The following is a 19,161-nucleotide window of genomic DNA, read 5'->3' as shown; positions in this document are numbered from 1 at the left end:
GGTCATTTTGGCCTTTTGAAGATGTTAATACAACATTCATTCTCTCTCTCTCTCTCTCTCTCTCTCTCTCTCTCTCTCTCTCTCTCTCTCTCTCTCTCTCTCTCTCTCTCTCTCTCTCTCTCTCTCTCTCTGGAAAAAGTCAAGGCTGTATATTACTGAGTGCAATATAATCCCCAGCGGATGCCAAAATAGCCTATCACGTGGGGTGTACACGCTGAATGTAAGGAGGAGAGCCACTATAGTGACAACTCGACTAAAACAATCTCATGGTGGTCGGTGTGACGAGTGGAGGAGAAACCACCGAGGAGGGGCATAATGCCACGTAATCTGTCCACCTGTAAGTGTGAAGAAGAGTGGGGATCGTGCCCAACGCCGAAGGAAGTCAAATCGGCGAGCCTCGGCTGCTCGAGATGCACCTGAGGAAGAATCCCACTGCCAAATCAAGGTGTGAATGATGTCCAACCAAATGGTAGTGAGGGTATCCTGAAGGAGCTGTGGAGCCGCACTTAGAATGTGGAGACAACGAGCTCTCCAAACATTCCATAGTGTAATACGAGCTCTCTCTCTCTCTCTCTCTCTCTCTCTCTCTCTCTCTCTCTCTCTCTCTCTCTCTCTCTATATATATATATATATATATATATATATATATATATATATATATATATATATATATATATATATATATATATATATATATATATATATATATAGTTTTGCAGACGATAGTGAATTATGTGTAAACCTTGGTAAAACCAAGGTTATGGTGTTTAACACCACACCACAGTGGATCAAGAGATCAGCACCTACTTTCACGTATGGTCAGGAGACTGTGGAGTATACGATGCATACACTTACCTGGGAGTAGTCTTTACTGGGCCGAGATTTTCTTTGAGAAGAGCAGCAGAGACTAGACTGACTAGAGCTTGTGCGGCTTTGGGAGGGTTGGAGAGGATGTGTTCTCGCAGGTTCAGTTCCAGGAACCTAGGACAAAGTTATGGCTCTTTGATACTTTGGTTGCCTCTACTATGCTATATGGGGTGCAAGTTTGGGGACCTTCTGTAGGTCAGCAAGGTTGGAGACGTATGGAGAGGCCCCTGGCATCTATGATCTCTCGGCTGATTAGAGCCAAGGCCTCTGTACCGCAGATATCATTCAAGCGGAGTTAGCTGCCCCCCCCTATGGAGATTGAGGCGCTTACCAGATCAATCTCCTTTGTACACAGCCTATGGGATACTACCAAAGATAGATATGCCACGTTGGCCCTAGAGTCCTCCAGACAGTTAGCTCTACAAGGGGATACATCATGCTGGTGTGCACAAATGACATCATGGTTTCAGACACATGGCTTCACCATGGACAGGTTGCCTCCTTTTCAGTACTCTCTACAGGCACCCTTGATGTCCCTGACACGGGTGGAGAATCGAGATCACTAGACTCATTCGTCAGGATCTGATCCAGCTGGACACGAGGACATGGATAGAGCCGATACAGGAGTTGGGCACGAAGATGGCTTTCTATAGAGAACATCTTCTCCACCTCACAGAGGACGGGTTTGTGATTCAACCTACCTATATGGACACACATCTTTCTCATGGTTTGCGTTGTGCCATTGGCCAGATATGCACATCCTCACATCGGCTCGAGATTGAGAGAGGTAGATTCACAAGGATACCAACAGATAGTAGGATATGTCGCTTATGTCATCTAGAGCAAGAGACAGAGTTACATTACATATGCCATTGCACAGTGTACTATGAGATACGAGGCCATTTCCACTGTCTATTCAGAGAGGGTTTTGGGCCTCTATCTAGGGTCATGAGTTATGAGGATCAGATATGTCTTGGACTGTATCTACTTGAGTTACACAGGCATAGAGACACTTTACTGAGGAGAGCCGAAGAGAGACAATCCCATAGACAGATTACAGATTTCTTTACACTAGATATTGGGCACCCAGAGGAGCAGCAAGAGGAGTAAAGCTTTGCCTGCACTCATACTACCACTACTGGCATTCTCATAGAGACACTTTACTGAGGAGAGTCGGAGAGAGACAATCCCAGAGACAGATTACAGATTTCTTTACACTAGATATTGGGCACCCAGAGGAGCAACCACCATTGCAGAGCTTTACCCCCACTCATACTACCACTACTAGCATTCTCATAGACCGAGCATTGGAGCTAGGGAGATCTAGAAGACCGCGATTGAGGAGAGGAGCTACACAGCATAGACGGAGACTACAGCAGAGGATTCGAGCCATACTTTCTCGACGGCCATAGTGCGGTGGATCTCTACCATAACTATCTCCCCCCCCCCCCTCTTTTCTAATTGGACTACACAATGTATTGGGCACCTTGTATTAGCTGGCACATCCATACAGTCCCAGTTTGTAGTAGTTGTATTTTGTTTCAATTCTTTTTGATTCCGAACATGGTATCAGAATCACTCTGTTGTAACAACTTGGTCTCATATGTCTCTCTCTCTCTCTCTCTCTCTCTCTCTCTCTCTCTCTCTCTCTCTCTCTCTCTCTCTCTCTCTCTCTCTCTCTCTCTCTCTCTCTCTCTCTCTCTCTCTCTCTCTCTCTCTCTCTCTCTCTCTCTCTCTCTCTCTCTCTCTCTCTCTCTCTCTCTCTCTGTGTGTGTGTGTGTGTGTGTGTTTTGGCAGGAAAGCAGGTTGTATTCTTTGTACAAAAGAGACCTCTAGAGATGCCTAATGGCCTATCATCCAAGGGAAGTACAAAAGGGGGATAACAAATCGAGGGTTATGTGAACATCAAGGTGACTCGTATGATGAATGTAGAATGAACCACTTGGGAGGAGCATAATGCCATGTAATGTGACCATGGTCCCGATTGAAAAGAACTGATGATCTCGCCCCATGTGTGAAGAAAGGAGCGTCTATGCTACTCCATTGCCTCTACAAAGAGTATGTTGCAGCCCAGTGGGGGAAGACTTTGAGCGCAATGCATAGTCACAAGGGACGTGTTTGGGGACGGGGAACGGGGGACGAGGGACGGGGCTCAAATGGATTTTTAGTGTAAAAAAGAGGGTGGGACGGCAAGTGGGGACGGGAAGCCCAAAAATGGGCGTCCCCTGTGACTATAGCGCGATGGGCGTTCCACATGGTCCAAAGAGTGATGCTGCAAATCGTAGTGAAAACTATATCCCGCTAGTAGAAGTCCAACCGGGTGACCTGCATTTGGAATCGTCTGTAGAATGCCTAGTCTATATCCTAAGTAAGCATGAAGACTGGATCTGTCAACAAGCACTAGACAATATTGTGTGCCCTTAGAAATTGCAAAAGCCATGCAACTGCCCGCCACGTCAAGAACCCATCATGTATGCCCACTCTAATCAACAAACAACAGACTGACCTCCATACTGGCTGAGCATATAAACAAACCCCGAAACAGTGCCTTACAGCCTCTCTCTCTCTCTCTCTCTCTCTCTCTCTCTCTCTCTCTCTCTCTCTCTCTCTCTCTCAAAAGAGGGGTTATCTACTTTGGTTCACTCCACTATCAAGGTGAAGCAAGACTGCCTGCTATCTCCTACACTACTTGGTATGTGCTCAGAAGTTCTTTATGTTGGTCGGTTCAGGCTTCTCTTGTCCACTAGGCCTTTTCTCTTCCAGTTGGGCATGCCACATCATCACTTTGTGACAGAAGCCTCTCCTGAAACTGGCCTGTCCCGCTGCCCGTATGCCCTCATTCTCTACCCAGCTGCTCAACTGCTGCTCAAGGATAGATACATAAAACCATGCCAATGTGTGTCCAATCATAATAGTACGGTAGTTTTTAAGCTCCCTAGGATCACCTGCCTTGAAGATAGGCACAATAGTACACAGTCTCCAAGTCTCGGGTAGAGACCCTCACACAAGACACGATTGAACAGAACTGCAAGAACCTCTACCAGCATATCTGTAGCATGTATAAAGTGCTTTGCTACTTGACCATCATGATCATATGCCCTCTTGGTCCTCCTCCTGTCAATGGCCGTCTTTATCATCTCAATGGTAAAGAAGGTACTCGTAGATGGGCATGGCTCAGGAGGATTTGGAAGCGTATCTATCTAGGGACCATATATAAGGATATTGCATACTGACCCCACATCAAGAGAAATAATCATTGGGGACGAAAATGCTCATGAAAGAAACGCCATGCCTCTCCTGAGTCTCAAGAACAGCTTATAAGTCTCGCTCCATTTGAGCTAGAAACGCTCGCTCCTTCCATAACACCAGGCGCCGAAAGGCTATCCAAGACTGTCTGAGATTGATGACCCCGGGGAGAAGATCCCTCTAAAGTTGTGCTCTCATCTCTCTACACTCCTCATCATACCAATTGTTCTGAGGCATGCTCCCAAATGGGCGTCTTAGATCAGGCTGAGTGTGTGGCTATGCCTTTGCTGCTGCATCATGCAATGTCTCACTCAGTAAAGTACTGATCTCCTCCACAGAGAGTCCTCGCATGGCTGCTGTACATAGACGACTATAGATCTCCTCTATATAAACAGAGTCAGTCTCTGTTTTAAATGTATAGCAGGTATCCTCCCTCCTCATACCTGGGTTGTACTATACTGAAAGGAGATGGGAAGTGTCAAAAGAGCATAATCCGCTGCTACACCCACTGGTTTGGGTCCTACTGTGAAATCCTGAATGAAGGGGATGAAGCTCGGTAGTACCATGACATAGTCCACTGTGCTGGCCCCATGCCAATGTGGAAAGCATGTGAAACCGGCTGCTCTAGGAAAATGTTGTAGGCTTTAAAGTATGGCCAGACCACGTGTTCTCCCATACTCTATCTGCTCTCTGTCCTGTAATGTCTGGCAAGCCCCAAATCTTCTACATCCAGCTCTCTTAGCATCTCCTCTAAAGTTTCATAGAAGACTGACTGAGCATTGCCTGTCAGGGCAGGAGGATGATGTCACCAAGCCAAAAAACCTCCCACCTGTCATCGTCTAGAACAGAGAAAGGTGACTGCCCTCTACGCCCAGCATAGACTGATGTACTTGGAGGATAGTAGCATATGGCAATGTAAAAAAATCAGCTTGTGTCGGCCCTCAGCCTCACACACATGTATCTAGCATGATAATCTCTTCGTACAGCTCCTCTATGAATAACAATGCTACTCCCCCCGATCTTATACTCCCTGCTCAGATCTCTCGTCAGTCCGAAAAGCTGTTCTCTATCCCGTCACATGTGGCATCATCTGTCCAAAGGCCTAACGAGTCTCTGAGGAGAATCTAATGTCCCTGTCCCAAAAGCTATCCTCAAAGGCACCCACATCCAGCCTACAAGATCCATTACAATTCCAAGCTGCCATCTTCAGTATGGTCCCATACAGACACGCACACACACACACACACACACACACACAAAAATGATATTTGAAGGAAAGGCCTAAAGAGGGGGCAGCTACTAATAGAAAAACAGCAGGCCACTAACAAAGAACAAAAGCAATCCCCAATTAGCCTTAAACATTCCCTACAATGTACAAAATTGTTTTGAAACTTTTATGTGGATGCAGCAGAAAAGAGTGGCCACTCACCTTGAAGATTCGGCACTGGTCTACACTAAAACTACATCCACTTGCAGCTCCCCATGCTCTTGACCTAATATTATTCCGAAGAGTTGAAGTATAGCCTGCAGCCATGCTTCAGGGGATGAATAGGTTTCAGATTTTACAACCAGCAACCTGAAAACAAAGGAACCTACTGTCTTGAGGTGGAAGCACACGAACAGTTGCACGAAGCTCGTGTACTGAACAGGGAGGTTGAAAGGCGGTTGGTCGATAATATCCCGTGTGCATTAACACTGCCAGCATTTGACAAGCGATATAGCAAAAGAAAAATATAAACTTGATACAGATACCTCTATTTCAAAGTCGATGCTCAAAGCCCCATACCTGCCACAAGATCCGAATCATCAGTATACACATCAGTTCCCCACAATTGGCTTCCTCTGACCTGTATGCAACCAAAAAGCAGAAAAATTTACAGTTGCATGTTTCAGGGACGATCAAAAAGAAAATGACTGATAGATTTTCTTTGGAGAAGCTTAGTAATTTGTCTTTTCCAAAATAAAAGCTCACCTGATGGTTGAGAGTGGTAACAAGCTTTGACGGTATTCTGATCTCAATGGTTGGGCCTTGGCCAGAGCTTGTACCCTCCCCATTCTTTGAAGACTCGTACTCCCTCCAAAGCTTTGTCAACTCAGGCATGTACTCCCCTGGCCTGTATATTATTGCAGCAGTCTCTGAGCCACCTGCAGCACACAATTATATTGAACACTGGTCAACACAAATACAGCTCTTGTGTATCCATCACTCCTCTTCCATTCATGGAATAGTAGGGAATAAAATTAATTGATGCTTGTCCTTAACACCTTCAGAAAAAGGCACCCGTACATACAGGCCGAACGGCTTGGGGACTGCCCTTTACGACCATGTCCCAATGAATCACAGAAAAAGGAAACAGGCCATTTTCCCAAACACATAGCAACTGTCTTTACCCTGCTAAGGCATTTTCCACAAACTGATCCAGACAGTCTTACATGTTTCATAAAGTGAGAGTTTTCAAGTGGGAAGATTGCGCACTACGTTCTCAAAGCAACAACCTCATAGACATATGCGAGCACAAATGTGTACAAATATACGCATGCATACGAACTCATGCAATCATGCATGATGTGCACAATGACTAGTAACGCATAAGCCTAACAAAGTAGGGGGATAAATGTTCATGCTCCTGAACAGCTTGCCCCATGAGGACGAATAAAAATCTCACCATTATGAAACTCCGAATCGTCAAAATTGCCCCAAGCTTCGGTAAAATCCACCACATCAGCAGCGTCCATTCGCTCTCTGCAACGTCAGCAGTAATCCTTCTGTCGCTTTTTACATATGGCAGGGCTCAGAGAAGTCCCTTGATGAATTGCTTTTCTTGTTGCTTCCTCTGCTACTCTCCGTGTTCTACCATGTCATCGGCTTGCCTCGAGACACAGGATTTCCTCTCAACGATTCTCATCTGACATAATCTTCTCGACTTCTCAATCATCCAGTCGATTGCCTCCTAGACTTTGTCGATGCATTGTTGTATGGCATTGATGATCCGCCAAACGTGAAACTAGGCTTCAACATACTACATAGCATTAAGAGGATCCACCTTCTCCCACCAAGGGGTGTCATCAGCCCATGATTCACATTGTCTCCCAGTCAGTATGGAAGACTCTGGCATGCGAAGGTATTTACCAACTAAAAAATAGGGCCTCTCAGCTTTCCGCCACATGTGGACAAGCAGCCTTGCATAAGAAAGTAGTAGACAAATTGGGTCTCTGCATACTCTGAGAGAGAGAGAGAGAGAGAGAGAGAGAGAGAGAGAGAGAGAGAGAGAGAGAGCACTTAGGACCGTTGGGGCACTTTTTTACCTCTTTCTATCACCAAAGTGTGATAGATTGGTTACCTCAATTCCCTCGAGTAGCACGCCTTGAGTTCAAGGCCCGTCATATATATCTTTAATGTCGCTTTGGATTGTTCCCACGACGTTACAAACTACTTCTCTTCTCGTGTGTGTGTGTGTGTGTGTGCGCGCGCGCGCGCGTGCGTGCCCGCGCGTTTGTGGGTGGGTGGGTTTGGGGGGGGTGGGGGGGTGAACAAGAAGAGGAAACTAGAATAACCTTTCTATCACCCAAGTGTGGTTATATTGATATCCTCTACATAGATCTTTAAGGTCTCTTGAGATTGCACGTTAGTTTTGTGCTTTTTTTTTTTCCTTTACACAAGCAACTTTTGCATCAAGTACAATCACAGGCCATGGCCAATAACATTGATGTTTTCCGCTTGTCTGTCGAGGACAATTTGGATGGGGACAACTACCCACTTTCTGCATACATAATGCAACATGTCCTTGTTGAAAGGGCATCTAGAACATTGTGTAAGGTTATGATATAAGACCAGGTTCTAAGGATACAAGTTCTATGGATAACGGTGCATATTCTAGCAGTTCTCTTGCTTGAGTTGTTTTGTCTACTGTTAAGCAGGTGTGTTGGCATGCAAAGGATCGCATGCTCATGTGTTGATCGCGCATTTGTTACGTGTTCCACTACTCCACACATTAGTTCAGCACGAACAACAAAACAGACATGGGATAGACTAGCTTCTTCGTATGCACGTTCAAATTTGACACAGTGCGTAAAGAGCTAAAGTCCAAGGTTATGTCCTAGAAGGATGATAAGGATGTATTTCTTGCAGGGATTAAAGATCTCAATGGGTTCTTAATTGCCATTAGTGAGATCATTCCTACAACACTCCTGTACAAACATTTCTTGATGCTTTGCCAGATTCTTATCGAACGTTTGCCTGTAACGGGACGAGCACCACGTGCCAACGAAAAAGAACAAACTGAACAACTTTAAGCACTTCAAGTAACAACTGAACGGAGGGGGATGCACAACACACGAGACACGGAGTGGCGGAGTTCCACCCCAAGAGAGCACTGGCCCCAAACCTTGGCACCCCTTTCGGTATTTCTTTATATTGCTTCAACTCAGTACAAGCCGGTACTCCATGCTCTACACCTTCACCCGGAAGCGTGCCAGAGAATGAGACCCATGGCACAATTTTGAAGGCCCTTGGCCTATGAAAAGCAGTTACATGAAAAGCTTCAAACTCAAAAGCACCTAGCCTCAAACTGGCGCTGAAAAGCTGCCTAGCGTAAATCACGGAAATCTGTACACCTGCCACATCAACATGCTACAGCGCGAATTGTGGGTTGTCCGTACAGCTCCCACATCATCGGTTTTTACTGTAACAAACTTGGGCACCCCAAGTCGGGAATCCCACACGACAAAAGAGAGAATCACTTAAAATACTTCACAACTTTAAATCACAATTCAATTCGAGACGATACGGCCTACCATAGTTCCGTGCCCAAAGGTATTGGCCCCAAAACCAAGCACCCCTTTCAGTATTTCTTTATCATATTAAATCTTGATCAAAGTATGACTCCCACGGGTCCTCGGCTCTCAAACTCTGCGTCCAGATGCTCTGAAGAGTGAGGCCCTAAGGGCTCTTTTATTCTTACAAGGGATGCCAAAACCAGAGCCCCAATAGTAGTAAACTCAAAAGCAAAAAGTCCCAAAAGCAACTTGTTCCAAAAAACTGCTAGAAAAGCACTCAACACAATTTACAAGAATCCGTACAGGTTGCCACGTCAGCACCTGTCAGCATAAAACGTGAAATCCATATTGTCTGCCAAGTTAGCATGTCAACGCAGGTTTCGAAAATCAGTATTGTCTGCCACGTCATCATTCGTACTGCCTGCCATGTCCGCAGGTGGTCAAGTCACATAATCAATCCGTATTGTCTGCCATGTCCGCGGGTGGTCAAGCCATGTCATCAATCTGTATTGTCGACCATGTCCACGGGTGGTCAAGCCACGTCATCAGTCCGTACTTTCTGCCATGTCTGTAGGTGGTCAAGTCACGACATCAGCCCGGGTGGTCCTGCCACGTCATCACTTTGTGACATACCCCCCCTCTTGAAAGAATTGTAGTCGCCCTTGATAACAAACAGAGGCCATAAACCAGTTCAGTAGACATCGGCTCTAAGTACCGACGCACTAGACACGACACATCTAGCACTTGTACAAAGACGACAGTCACACCACTGTACATGACATCACATGACAAATCAATCGCAGAAAAATTCATTCCAAATCTCAGACCATGACTACCAGCAACGTATTTAGTAACCGCATCTAGATCCACACCCTCATTGATGTCGGATTAACTAATCCCATATTGCGATCATGTCTATAGAGATTTTCGACTCAAGCACTATCGTTTGAGAGTAATCATTCGCCTCAAGCAATGTTGTGTGCGAGAAATCATTTTCGGGGATCCAAAGTCGAAGTACTTCTCTCATAAAGTCATTCAACAGAATTCTATCAACCCATCAGTATCCCCGAAATCCAAAGGAAAATCAGTACTTTATTCTTTCTAGGTAATCTGTGTCCTCTCTTGTGCAATCCCGCCTGCACCAGAATCAACCCGCTGATCTATGGGAGCTCATGGAATAGCCACTGCTAGACCAAAAGCGTCGGGGTAAAGTTCCAAATCCGAGGAGTATCTGCTAGCTCCTCCTCCTCCATCCATTTCGCATTTAATGCCCAATGGTCTTAACTAAGAACACCGTTCACTTTACCTTTCTCTTTCCTGTCTTGGAAAGTCAATGTCTGTTTCGGAACGAGTATCTCCTCGCTCTCTTTCTCTTCAAGTTCATTCCGGAGCTGTCACTGCTCCAAAGTCATCATCATCTCATTCTTTCTTTCTTTCTTTCTTTCTTCTCTTTCTTTCTTTCTAAATCCTATTATCATTATCATCGACTTCACCTATTACTAACACAACTAGCAAGTTCTTCCATACAACATTAATCTCATAAATAAATGAGATTTACCTTGGGAAATTCTTGTTTCAAAGTTCTTCATTCACCCACTTATTTCATACTAAACACAGTGTTTCAAGCATCTAGTCATTTCATCCATTTAGAAGTCTTGATGCACTAGATCCCTATGTAACCATCTCATCCCACAATAACTCTTGATACGCCCACCACAATATCCAGTCATCTCATTCATATGGGAATCTTAATGCACTAAAATCATTTAACATGCGTCATCATTCATTCATTCAAAATCATCATTCTTATTTCGAATCGAAAGGATATCCGATTCATTCCTGAGTTGTCGTCGCTCTCGATCTCACCATCTCATCCTTGATTTCACCTGCAAAGCAGGTAAGGAATGGCTCACCTCGTTGCAAAAGAGTGGATGTCCAGCTCCATGCTTCCCAATCCATACAGAAGCGAGTTCCTCGCTCCTATTTCCGGTTATTTGTTCACAAACAACCAAATGTTCAGACATCAAGATCTCTTTCAGTGTCCTTTCCAGTATTTGGTTCATCTTCTGGTCAACAGCTTTGTCCAGCTCTTCTTGCGAGTAAAGCTTCCCCTTTTTAGCACTCGTCTGTCCTTTCAGCTTTCCACCCCATCCTGAGAGGAGACTCAATGGCCTACGCCATCTCGAGTGAATCTCATCAATCAGGTAATTCTTCAGGTGTTTTGCAAACCTCGGGTTTCTGGAGTATTTGATCAATCTTTTCACACATGTGTCACCTTGCAGTTGACACTTCTATTCTGCTCTGGCAAACTTCTCTACCAAAAAAAAAAAAAGCCCGAATCTCCATTCTTTTCCTCGGTTCCCGCGCTCGATTTCAACTTTTCTTTGCCTCCCCGTTGAGAGGTGTTATCTCCATCAGACTCTTCACGAGAGCCCATATGTAATCTGGGATTCTTAATGGCTTTATGCCTTGTAAGACAAAGCGATGAGGACGGGAGCGCGCGCAATGCGCAATGAAGTAAGGATGGGAGTGGCTAATAAGTCCGGGGTCGGGACATGAAGATTCTTTAGTATCAATTTACGAAGTGCCCAAGTGCCATGTCTGCTCTTTGATAGGATCGGTATGCTTTGAGAAAAGCACACGCCTGATGCTCCGATACCACTGTAACAAACTTGGGCACCCCAAGTCGGGAATCCCACAGGACACACGAGAGAATCACTTAAATACTTCACAACTTTAAATCACAGTTCAATTCGAGACGACACAACCTACCGTAGTTCCGTGCCAAGGGGCCAAAGGTATTGGCCCCAAAACTTGGCGCACCTTTCGGTATTTCTTTATCATATTAAATCTTGATTAAAGTACAACTCCCACGGGTCCTCGGCTCTCAGACTCTATGTCCAGATGCTCTGAAGAGTGAGGCCCTAAGGGCTCTTTTATTCTTACAAGGGATGCCAAAAGCAAAGCCCCAAGAGCAGTAAACTCAAAAGAAAAAAGTCCCAAAAGCAGCTTGTTCCAAAAGTCTGCCAAAAAAGCACTCAACGCAATTTACAGAAATCCGTACATGCTGCCACGTAAGCACCTGTCAGCACAAAACACGGAAATCCGTATTGTCTGCCACATCAGCATGTCAACGCAGATTCCAGAAATCCGTATTGTCTGCCACATCATTAGTCCGTACTACATGCCATGTCCGCAGGGGGTCAAGCCACGTCATCAGTCCGTACTGTCTGCCATGTCCGCGGGTAGTCAAGTCACATCATCAGTCTGGGTGGTCCTGCCATGTCATCACTTAGTGACATTTACGCTATCTTCTATGTGTGGGTGGGTCCAGCTTTATTTATTGTCTTTGTAAAACTTGGGCCCCATCGGACGGGGTCCCATAAGTCGGTCGGAACTCTTCTTTAGAAATAGGCAAGACTTTGCAAGTTGGTAAAACTTCTTCAACTTCTTCTACTGCTTCTGCTTAGGGTTTAGGCTTCTCGGCCGGGATTTGCCCATTGGCTCTATTCTTCAGAGGCTTGACACGTCAACAATTTGTGACATTTGCCTCTACCTCTAGGCTTGTGCCTAATCCAAAAAAAATAGGGCTAAACAACGTGCTGTTGAACAAGCATTTGTGGCCACATAGCAAAACAAGAATGCCATTGTTGCCACTTTCAATGCTTCTGTAGGTAGCAGGTTTGCCCCCTCCTCCTTTGAATCAAACAAGCTTGAGAAGAGGAAGCGGCTTTAGATACCATGCCTCATATAACCAGCCAGTACACAGTAGAGGGTAGTACTAACTCAATTACCTGTCAACTTTACATACCCGTGAGTGTGTGTGAGTGTGTTGGTCCTTCTTTATTTTAATATCTTTAGGTCCCCTCGGCCCCATCGGATAGGGTCCCATAAGTTGGTGGGAACTTCTTCTACTTCTTATTCTTGTGCTGCTTCTTCAATTAGGATTTAGGCCCTTGGCCGGGATCTGCAGGTTGGCTCCGTTCTTCAGTGGCTTGACACGTCAGTAATTTGTGGCATCCCCCCTTCTTGAAAAAGTAATCGTCCGCCATTACAACGTATCTGCAAAACAACTCAAGTTAGCTCAAAAATTTCCGAGGGTCATTCCAAGGGACATTCAGAGGGACAATTAGTTTTCTCATTCCAAATCGGAGCTCTTGATTTCCTGGGTCGTTGGCTTCCCAAAAGAATCTCATCCAATAAAGAGTCTCATTCCATATTGGAGCTCTTGATATCCTGGATCGTTGACTTCCTAGAAGTATCTCATCCAATAAGGAATATTCAGTAGTTGGCACATCACAATGCAACACAAATGCTCACATGTGCATGTTACAAGACATAAAAACATAAAGTCGCCGATGAACACTCCCCCCGCAAATAACCATCTTGGTCAAGGCCATGAGCTGTGCAACGACTCCCTCATCACTCCTCCCGCAAATAACCTAAAAAGGTCCGAGCCATGAGATATAGAGGCCTTTTACAACCAAACGCTCCCCAAACCGCAGCCTGCGTCGTTTGGAGGTGTTGAGAGTAACCACTGCTCAAACTCCTTAATACTCCCTCCGTAAATAACCATCCAGGTCCGGGCCATGAGTAAAAACAACACTTTTCAAACATTCAATACTCCCCCTGCAAATAACCACAAGGGTTCGGGCCACTACTCCACCCGGTAGTAAAATCACCAATCATTGAAACCAGTATTAAAACCAAAGTCAAACAATTCAAATCGGCACCAAGACAGGTTTAAATCAGATACCATCCATTTCAAACAAATTTCAAGTAGTACTTCCTCAAACAAAGTTCAAAAGTATTAAAACAACTAAATAATCATTCAGGTTTTTGTTCAGACAGCCGAACTTTGAGGATGATTGGCTTGTCCTTCTGCATCACGGTAATTGTACGGTTCCGGATTTGGATTGTCACGTCTTTCTTTTCATGCCCAAGTCACAGTTGCCCCAACTTCATAATGTGAAAATCTGCTTTTCCGTGATATCCTTGAATGGTCACTGGAAGAGCACCGATGAGAGGTACCACCTTCTGCGTCTAACTGGTGGCTAACTCGGCTTCGATTTCGCCACCTTGAAGATCATAATCTGCTTCAGGAATTCTGGATGGATGAAGTTTTCGGTAGCTCTAGGATCAAAGAAAAGTAGGGCTTTGAAGCCGTTGACTTTGCCATATGCTCGACACAATTCATTTGTACTTTCAAGATGTATGCCATAGATGTCAGGTACGGGTCCCAACGGTTGTCACGTGACACATCCAACCCTATGTGTCCGTGGACAAGCTAGAGCACGACCAGGGTTCAATCAGTCAAGTCAGTCTAGAATAGGAAGTGATCTAGCACTTTTGTGAGTCTGTTCGCAGACCGTGCATGTCCAGACACTTAGATTAGATGCCCTCCAGTTGCACACAGCATGATCATCACCATTCCCATCAGGATCGTTTTCCAATGCATTAAACCTATTTTCCCTATTTTTTATTAAGTGACTTTTGTTGGGAACTAGGTAGGGCACTTTGACTAAGTAAATATATAAGCAACCTAGGGCTAGCACTATCTGGTAGAAGAAGGAGAGCAACAGGCACCTAATGCACCAGGCCCTCTGGAGAACCTTCTCAGCAAGAACAACCCCCCCATAGCCTGGCGTTTTCAGCAACCCACTCCAGTGTTTTTCAGCCCTTGCACTCGGCGATTTAGCAGCGTTTCCACAAGCGATTTCAGCCCTGCATGTGGCACTTCCAGTAGCATGTGATTACAGCAGCGATTACAGCCTCAGCCAGCGTTTTTAGGGACTGAATTTCAGCGTTAGCATATCAGCAGATGCAGCGTTTTTGAGCCAGTGCAGGCCAGCGTTTTTGCTAGCAGATTCAGCGATTAGAAGGACAGCATTGGCAGCGTTTTACAGGGCAGCAGAACAGCGTTTTGCACCTGCAAATTCAGCGTTTCCAGCAGCATGACCTCAGCATTTTCTCAAGTAGCATGAACAGTAGCAGATCAGCCTCATCGTCGACAGTTCAAGATTCCCAAGCATTCGATTTTCAGCCCTAGTCTCGTCATCGTCGGCACCACCGTCGGCCTCGACATAGCCCCATTTAGATTTGCATCAGCATCTTGTACCAGATTGTGCAATCAATAGTAGACCACTCCCATCGAGAGTGGGGCCCTTGGAGGAGGGTTTGACAACTTCTCGGTGTCGTATTCTCTTCTCTCTCTATCTCTCACTCTCAGCACAATGTCCATTCACTTTGTTTGTGTCCATTGCACTCTCTCACTAAAGGAACGGAAGGCTCTCCCTTCCGTAAGTAAAAGGAACCTTGAGCACAATTCGGAGCACTCATCTTGAGCAAAGTTCACTTCCCCTGCACCTTACAACAGTGGGTCTAGATCTCTTAGCTGGAGGTGGTCCTGCCACCTGGGGTTTTGTCGACCGTCGAAAATTTGTTCGTTGTTGCCGAGAGTTGTGGGTAGTGGCCGGAGGTTCTTCTGTGGTAAACTCTAGCTTTCCCTTCATCAGTTTGTAGCCGACCGCGGCATGGTCCATAAGCTCTTGCATGGTGGAGACTTGCTTGGAGAGACAATATTCCTGCAATGGTGATGGTAGCCCAATGGTGTATCGCTCACATTGGGCCTCCAAGGGAACGGACCTAAAGAAAGACACCGGAAGGTACACATCAAGAAACCTTTTATTATAGTCGTCCATGGTTTCGGTGGCAAGCATTTTCAAGTTGCCCCACTCTACCAAAATCCAGACTTCAAAGAGAGAAGTCATATAACTGCGTTGGAGTATGCGGTTGTGTCGTCACAATTAAACTCCACCACTGCATCACGTTATCTTTAAGAAATCCCACTGCTCGAGAAATCTTGGATTCTTTTGTATAGTTCTCCAAAGCATAGATGTTGTCGAATTGCTGTAGGAACTGCAATGCTTTCTTTCGATCTTTCACCCCATAAAAAGTGAAAAATTTGACTATCGTGCCACCATCCTTGAAATCTTTTGGTTGGTTAGGCGCGTATCGTGGGTACAGATAATAAGGGTATCCATATGGGCTCCATCCATTGTAGCCTGGTGGCGGTGGTGGTAGGGGAGGTGGAGGCAACAGCGGTGGCAAAGGCGGTTGCACAGGATCAAAGTTAGATGGCTGCACCATATTCCTGAAGACTCCCCCGATCGGAACAGACGGCTGGAAAGGTTGTCGCTTGGAAGCTCTCGTACTTTCAGGTGCCGGAGGAGGAGGTACTGAAGCCGGCCCGTGGAGCAGTAGACTTTAGCTCTCACCCGAATTTTTACTTTAGAATTTAGGACACAAAGGAACTTCACAGAATTCAACACTTCAAAACCAACCACGGCCTTGCAGCTAGAGCGCTACCAAACAGACAGCGACACCCTGTTGGCCCCAAAGACTGGCGCCCCTTTCGGTATTTCTTTATTCTTATTAAACTTGAGAAAAACCTATAAACTTGTACAAGCTGTCCCACTTTTATTGGGCTGAAATTCCTCTAGTCTAACCCGATTTCGGCAGCATAACCACAGTAGAAGTCTCCACGGACAAAATCCCAAGTAAACATTGACTTTCCACACACTTTAGAGCACTTTGCAAAACCAAGCGAGAAATTGCAGCAAGCTGAAATCTTTGTTTTTGGCTTTCAAATTATGCCAAAACACCTGTTCGGTGATTCCCTAGCTTCCCCGAAGCTCTTGGGACCTGTAGTCATCAAAACTGGCCAAAACCAAAAACCTGCAAAAAATTACAGCAAGCTATAATTCTCTGTTTTGCGCTCCAATTCGTGTGCCGATCACTTTTCTGGGTAGCCCTCGAGCTTTCGCACCTGTAGGGTCACTTGTCCCTTGAATTAGACGAGATTCCTCGCAAAAAAATCTCTCTAAACTGTCTTGTACAAGCACCCAAGGCCTTCCCGAGGCTCCCTTGGCGATATCTTGTTGTTTAGGTGCGAAACCCTAAACCTGCAAGAAAACACAACAGGCTATAATTTTCTATTTCGCATCATTTTGGACGGAGCAAACACATCTACGCGTGTCTCAGAGGCTCCCGCACGCAATGGGACAGTTCCCTTTCAAATCGGATGAGTTTTCACGGGAGAAAACTCGCCGTTTTTGCATTCCTTCGCGATAGAACTGTGCATATCTGAAGGGGATTAGCAATTAGCTAATCCGGTTCCTATACAGAAGGCTCTTGCCTTGGCAAGCGTGCATAAACCCCCAGAACTATGCATGGTCATCTAAGAAGCCCAACTAGTGGGCCATTACCATATGTGCAAGGGGGGGAGAGAGATGCGGAAGAGCAAATCGTCGCACTACATAGAGCAAGGGAGAAGGCAAGCTTTCCATTAAAGCTGTGAGCACCTGCACCCACTACTCACACACATAGTAGCACTTAATTAACAAAATCAGACTCCTCTCTCAATTTGGGCGAGCCCCCTCTTCATGCAGATCTGGCAGAATGATCTGGAGCCGCCATGTGTCCCTTATGCCTCTTTTGAGTTAATTCCCTAGTACCCACCAACTTATAAGTGTCGCGAGGGGCCTAAATGACTTTGAATTGAGCCTAGACACCCTTTTACCGCTCGGATTCCAGTGTCGATTGGCCCGACCAACTCGTCGTGACCTGCCCTTCCCAACTGCCGATGAAAGTCTCGGTCATCGACCGTTTCACACTGGCCATTCAATGTCCAACCATTTGCAACTTCAAAAAGAGGGTCCCAAAAATTAAACAAAATTTATCAAAAAGAAACCAACAACCCACGTCCTCATGACATGTACCACGTGGGGCATCAGAGGGGGTAACATGCAATTCAAAAACTCTTGAAAACTTTGCAGCATCGAAAGATTCTGCTGAGGATGCCGCGAAAGAATGCCGCCAAGCTCGTCGAGGAGAAACTACAAGTATTCTGCTGAATCCATGAACGCCATGTCTTGGGTTCTTTATGGCTTATGCCCTGTAAGACAGAGCGGTGAAGACGGGAGCGAGCCCGATGCGCGATGAAGTAAGGGTGAAAGTGGCTAGGAAGTCCGCGGTTAGGACAGGAAGATTCTTCAAAAAAACTTTGGAAGCGCCGGTTTGCTCTGTCTGCTCTTTGGTGGGACCGGTAGGCTTTCAGAAAACCACTATCACAAGACGAGCACCACGTGCCAACGGAAAAGAACAGAGTGAACAACTTTTAGCACTTTAACAACAAGTGAACTAAAAGAGAGAGAGAGAGAGAGAGAGAGAGAGAGAGAGAGAGAGAGAGAGAGCACGCGACACGGAGTGGCGAAATTCCACCCTAGAGAGTATTGGCCTCAAACCTTGGCGCCCCTTTCAGTATTTCTTTATATTGCTTTAACTTGGTACAATGCCAATACTCAGAAGTGTGTCAGAGAATGAGCCCTCTACACATATTTAAAGGCCCTTAAGCGGTTACATAAAAAGCATTCAAACTCAAAAGCATGTGATCCCAAAAACACTAGTGCCAAAAGCTGTCAGTGCGTTTTGCGGAAATCCATACAACTGCCACGTCAGCATGTCAGCACGAAATTTGGGATTTCGTACACGCTGCACTTCATCATTTTTTACGCAACATCCAACCCTATGTGTCCGTGGACAAGCTACAGCACGACAAGGGTTCAATCAGTCCAGTCAGTCTAAATTAGCAAGTGTTCTGGCACTTTTGTGAGTCTGTTCGCACACCGTGCATGACCAGTCACTTAGTATAGATGCATATCCTCTGGTTGCACACAGCATGATCGTCAGCATTCCCATCAGAATCCTTCAAGGGAATTCTCCAGTGCATTTAACCTACTTTCCCTATTTTTGACATTTTTCACTTATTAATTTAAGTGACTTTTGTTGGAAAGTAGGTAGGGCAAATTGAGTAAGTTTGTATATAAGCAAACCTAGGCTAGCACTAATTGGCAGAAGAGGCAACAGGAGCACCATCGCTCAACAGGCAACTTCTCAGCAAGATCCCCTTGGTGGCGTTTTTCCTCCAAGCAAGAACCTGACCTTCACCTAGCGTTTTTCATCACGGCATCATCGCCAAGAAAACCTCAGCCCTAGCGTTTTCATCAAGGCATCATCGCAGCCAACTTCAGCCCTAGCGTTTCCAAGAACTCCAAATCGCCCCCCTTTGCATGGCGTTTTTCAGCGGATTTCAGCAATAAAGACCCGCAAAACCAGCGAATTTCAGCCAAACAGCAGCCCACATCAGCGTTTTGGTTCCTGCCATTTTCAGCCCTTAGCGTTTTTGGGACAGCAGACGATTTGCATCAGATT

At 45.6% G+C, this 19,161-nt stretch overlaps 1 protein-coding gene across 1 annotated transcript in view; it reads right to left on the bottom strand.

Annotated features, from left to right (window-relative positions):
• The window catches only part of LOC147461954 (uncharacterized), a 65,127-nt gene that overhangs the window by 10,459 nt on the left and 35,507 nt on the right, over window positions 1–19,161 (bottom strand). The window contains exons 3-6 of the mRNA XM_086509416.1: window positions 6,086–6,258; window positions 5,900–5,960; window positions 5,710–5,808; window positions 5,543–5,637 (exon numbers count right to left, since the gene is read on the bottom strand). Coding sequence (XP_086365542.1) covers window positions 5,543–5,637; window positions 5,710–5,808; window positions 5,900–5,960; window positions 6,086–6,258 — 428 coding nt within the window. The remainder of the gene's footprint in view (window positions 1–5,542; window positions 5,638–5,709; window positions 5,809–5,899; window positions 5,961–6,085; window positions 6,259–19,161) is intronic.

Source organism: Adiantum capillus-veneris, chromosome 3 (assembly GCF_014529385.1).
Source record: "Adiantum capillus-veneris isolate H3 chromosome 3, ASM1452938v2, whole genome shotgun sequence".
In the NCBI taxonomy this organism is placed as follows: Eukaryota; Viridiplantae; Streptophyta; class Polypodiopsida; order Polypodiales; family Pteridaceae; genus Adiantum; species Adiantum capillus-veneris.
Note: the sequence above shows the minus strand (reverse complement) of the source record. Positions and strands in the feature narration are given on the sequence as shown.